This window comes from Lactuca virosa, chromosome 2 (genome assembly GCF_052849685.1).
Source record: "Lactuca virosa cultivar CGN04683 chromosome 2, Lactuca_virosa_CGN04683_v6, whole genome shotgun sequence".
NCBI lineage: Eukaryota > Viridiplantae > Streptophyta > Magnoliopsida > Asterales > Asteraceae > Lactuca > Lactuca virosa.
Window position 1 is genome coordinate 116,439,930 of NC_136427.1, and position 5,483 is coordinate 116,445,412.

Below are 5,483 nucleotides of genomic sequence, written 5' to 3' on the forward strand. Positions count from 1 at the left end.
ATGCGAAATTCTATTAACGAAGGGAAGATAAAAAAGAAAGCTAAACAAGAACATGATAAGGCCATAAGATCGAAGGCAATACAAGTATTAAATGATAGTGTTGAAATGGATGAAATAGAAGATTCTTTAGGGTCGAAAGCACCAAGTTATGTAGGCCCCATGGATAGCTATGCAAACAAAATAAACCCTAAAATTATGAAGGGAAAGGGAAAGGGAAAAAAGTTGATCTTAACGATGTTGTTCGGAAAGAAAGAATTTTAGCGTGTCATAAATTCATTAGTAGGTGGGCATATAAAACTGCAATTCCTTTTCATGCATTGGAAGATGATAGCTTCAAAATGATGTTGGAGGTTGTTGGCCAATTTGGAATAGGGCTCCCACCTCCTACCAGGTATTCTTTGAGTGACCCACTTCTAAAGTATGAGGTTGAAAGAACAAAAAGTTTGTTGAAAAAAAACGAAGAAGAATGGAAAGAGATTGGATGCTCGATCATGACAGATGCTTGGTCTGATAGAAAGAGAAGGAGCATTATGAATTTATGTGTAAATTCAAGAATGGGTATTGTTTTTATATCATCAAAAGAATGTTCCAATGAATCACATACAAGCCAATACATATTTGATTATGTGGAATCTTGCATTCAACAAGTTGGTCCCGATCATGTTGTTCAAGTTGTGACCGATAATGCCACGAATAACATGGGAGCTGCAAAGTTACTACAAGAGAAAAGACCAACTATTTTTTGGACATCATGTGCGACACACACGATTAACCTTATGCTCGAAGGTATTTATATTTTTTTAATACATTATTTACTATTTTATTTTTTTACACGTCTTATTTTATACTGTAATTCGTTAATTTGTTATATAATCTTTTTTTTCAAGGTATTGGTGGACTTCCAAGATTTAAGAAAGTCTTAGATCAAGCAAAGAAATTAACCATCTTCATTTATGCTCACCACAAAACCCTGGCTATGATGAGAAACCACACCAAGAAAAGGGAAATTATTCGGCCGGGAGTCACGAGATTTGCTTCCGCCTTTCTAAAATTACAAAGTTTATCCGAAAAGAAGGAGCAACTAAAAAATATGTTCTTTAGTAACGAGTGGGAGGAATGCAAATTTTCTGGAACACCTAAAGGAAGAGCATCATATGGAACAGTGACAAGTCTTCAATTTTGGGCCGGTGTGACACAATGTTTAAAAGTGTTTTCCCCTTTGGTGAAAGTCCTTCGAATGGTTGATGCGGATTGGATGCCCTCAATGGGTTTTGTTTATAGGGAGCTTAAAGTAGCAAAAGAAGAAATTATGAAAGCTTTGGGTGGTAACGAGAAAGCTTACAAGACTATTATAGATATCATAAACCACAAGATGAAAGGTAGGCTAGATTCAAAATTACATTTGACGGCTTATCTTTTGAATCCTTATTATCATTATAAGGATTCCTAACTCCAACATGATCCCGACGTAATGGATGCGGTTCTTGAATTTTTTGATACATTACTTTGTGGAGATTTTGAGATGCAAAGACAAGTCGTGATGATAGATTTGCCAAAATACAAGGAAAAAGTTGATAGATTTGGAGCGGATCTTGCAATTAAAGGTTGTATGGTGAACAATACCGACTTTGATCCGGGTAATGTGCTTTATGTTTATTTTAGTAATTTATAAAATAATAGAATTTTATATCTATCAATTTAATAATGTGTTTTTGCTTTAAAATTATAGCAAGATGGTGGGGACTTTTTGGTGGCTCGACTCCTCATTTGAAAAGGATTGCAATGAGGATTCTTTCTTTAACTAGTAGTTCATCGGGTTGTGAAAGGAATTGGAGCACGTTTGAAGCGGTTAGTTATAAAGTTGTAATCTTTAAATATCAAGAACGTTTTTAACCTTTTGTTATGTGTACTTTTATAGGTACATACTGATGGGTTTTAAACATAAGAACAATCCTATGTGCTCATACAAACCCTAATGCTTGGATCTAGGTTTCTCTATTGTACATGCATTGAATCCAAGACTTGCAAACCCTAATCTAGCATACATAATTCGAAAATTAACTTATTACATCAGATCTAGATGTTTACCTCTTCAAAGATTGGCTTAGATCTTCTTTTCTTCTTCTCTTGAGCTTAGAGTCACAATTGTAACTCCTCTAATGGATCACAAACACCTCAAGCAAGAAGGCAACTTTGAGAGAGAAGGGAGGATGCTAATTTTCGGCCCTAGGGTTTCTCTTGGAAGCAAGTGGCCGAAAATTGGAGCCTTGGGGTCTTATTTATAGTGCAGACTGCTAGGGTTTCAGTCTAAACCCAATGGATACCTTATCCACCAAGTAGCCCACGGAACCTGCTGGAATAAGGACCTTGGACGAAAATATGATGATCCTTCATCATAATTTCGTTCCCCCTTAGTCCATTAGGTTTCCCAGCCCAAAACTCAACTATCACACATTTAACAGTTTATGCCCCTTTATTTAATTAATCTCTTTTAGTCACCAAATTAATTCCTAATTAATTTATGACCAATACTAATTAAATAAATATGATTTCTCCTTTAATATATTATTCTTATAATATATTAATAAACCGTAATATCCTCTCTCTCATATCAAATTACCTTGTCAAGTTGCTTTGGTGAAGGCAACCCAAAAGGATCATGCATAACCGGGTCAAGTACATACCAAATATAGTTACGGGCTTAGACACTAATCCAACAGTCTCCCACTTGGATAAGTCTAGTAACTATATCTCACATACGACTTTAGGGTCTGGTCAGCAATCGTAGCTCTTATACGTTTCTGTCAACTCTGATCAAAATCCTGTCCTTCAGATAAGGGATCGTATAATCCTCTGTTCTAGATATCATGCTGACAATACTTATTATCCAACATTTTGTTTCTCGATCTCTGATTTATTCGACATAGAATTTAGTTGAACACATCAACTTCATTCTGACCGGGCCCGGCACATAAGTCAAACTAAATCATCGAGTGGCCAAGATATCGCTTTTATTCTCTTAGAATAAAAGGTACTTATATGCCGGGCCCGGTGGGAGTGATGACTTAAGGCGCATTGGATTGCTGTCAAGAATATTCTTAAGTACACACAATAATGCGTTTTATAACATCAAGTTACTGATGCGTTTTCGCATTATCAATGCATAATCAACTAGCAAACAACAACCATATCTCTAGGTTTAAAGATTATATGATATTATCATCTTGCGATCACTTATGGTAACTTTCATGAAGTGATACTAGCAAGTGCGGGTTTATTCCAATGCTCAAAACAAATTTCATAAGCACTCATAAACTTCGCAGCAAACCTTTGCTATGTCTAAAACCTTTCAGACAATCTACAAACAAATTTATGACAATCTTCTTTCATATCTACTTCCAACATATGAGTGATTGTGGACTGTTCGAACAATCTTATTATTCAGGAAGTCAAAACATGCAAAATTGGACAAGATAGTAACTTTCTTATAAATAACACACCTTTATTTAATCATCAAAATGTTGAATACAAAATTATCCATTACAAATTTCCTACCTATCTAATCTAAACTAATATCGTCCTTTAGTCCAACGCTCCTAGCGTGCTTCAAATGCTTAACCCTACTCAGTCCCTTCGTAAGGGGATCTGCTGGGTTATCTTCTGACGATACCCTCTTTACAACGAGGAGTCCCTCTTCTACCCGATGTCTAATAAAATGGTATTTCCTGTCGATATGTCGAGATCTTCCATGATCTCTTGGTTCCTTGGTCAAGGCAACCGCTCCTTCATTATCACAGAAAATTTCCATGGGCTCCTTTATGGATGGCACAACTCCAAGGTCTCCAATGAAGTTCTTCAACCATATAGCCTTCTTTGACGCCTCGCTTGCCGCAATGTACTCTGATTCGCACGTTGAATCAGCCACGGTCTCTTGCTTGGAACTTTTCCAAGTCACTGCTCCTCCGTTCAGGGTAAAGACCCAGCCTGACTACGATCGGTAATTATCCCGATCCGTCTGAAAACTAGTGTCACTGTACCCTCGCACCTTAAGTCATCACTCCCACCGAGGACTAGAAACCATTCCTTGGTCCTTCGTAGGTACTTAAGAATATTCTTGACAGCAATCCAATGCGCCCTACCAGGGTTCCCTTGATATCTGCTGACCATGCTCAAGGCGAAGGCCACATCAGGGCGAGTACAGGTCATAGCGTACATAATCGAGCCAACTGCGAAAGCGTAAGGTGTTGGGTTTTGATCATTCTAACACTCCTAAGTGTACATGCAACCCTAATAAACCTTGGATCTATGTTTTCTCTAAAATACATGCAAATAATAATTTCCAAGGTTTACATCCTAACTAGCATGGCATGAAGAACTAGAATCATAAAACACTAGAAGAATGACATACCTTTTGATAGTGATTGATTGCTTGGAGTTTGAGAGCCTAGCACCAATAATGTGAATGCCTCAAGTGGAATCACAAATCAACACAAACCTTGGAACCTTGAGAGAATAATATATGTGCTCTAGAAATTAGGCCAACACTCTTGTTCACACACAACTAGTGTCATTTCAAGCATCATAAGCTCCTTTATATAGTGTGGAGGATTAGGGTTACATCCATGTAAACCCTAATACCCATGACTCTTCCTTTCCAAGGATCCATGGGTTAAAAGCTCCATGGACTATCCATGGATTCCCATGCATGCCAAGCCCATTCCAAATAAGTATTAGCCCACACTACATAAAATACAAGAGCCCATATTTAATTAGTCACCTTTTTGATCACCAAATTAATTCTAAATTAATTTATGACCAATACTAATTAAATAATATGATTTAATATTAATATATTATAACTTACAATATATTAATAAAGCATGAACATACTATTCTCAAAAGATTATCCAAACAAATTGTTCGGGTGAAGTGCAACCCAAATGGACCATGCCGGGTCGGGTCAAGTACATCTCAAATATTGTTATGGACTTAGACACCTTATCCAACAGTCTCCCACTTGGATGAGTCTAATAACATATTTGCAGATATGACTTCAGGAACCAACCGGCAATCATAGCTCTCAAAACCCTGTTGAACTATGAAGCGCCATTTTAGATAAGTGATCATATAATCCTCTGCTCTCATGATATCAGCCGGACAAATACATGGAACAATGTCTTACTTATTGTCCAGCAGTTTGTTTCCCGATTTCCGATTTGTTTGACAAAGAACTTAATCGAACACATCAATTTAGTTCTGACCGGGCCCGGTACATAGGTCAAAACAAAATCATCGAGGGGCCCAGATATCGCTTCTAATCCTCCAAGGACTAGAAGGAACAGATAAACTTCGACTCATATACTTGTTTCTACTACTTGTTGAATTATACACAAAGGCACGTTTTATAACATCAAGTTACTGATACGTTTTCGTGCAATCAATGTACAACCAACTCATAGGTAACAACTCATATCTCTAGGTTT

At 37.0% G+C, this 5,483-nt stretch overlaps 1 protein-coding gene across 1 annotated transcript; it reads left to right on the forward strand.

The window, feature by feature from the left end:
- On the forward strand, positions 1 to 1,450 carry LOC145157690 (uncharacterized). The gene is made up of 3 exons (XM_079076694.1): positions 1 to 145; positions 202 to 786; positions 888 to 1,450. The coding sequence occupies exons 1-3, from the start codon at positions 1 to 3 to the stop codon at positions 1,448 to 1,450; spliced, it is 1,293 nt and encodes a 430-aa protein (XP_078932820.1).
- The last annotated feature ends 4,033 nt before the right edge of the window (positions 1,451 to 5,483 follow it).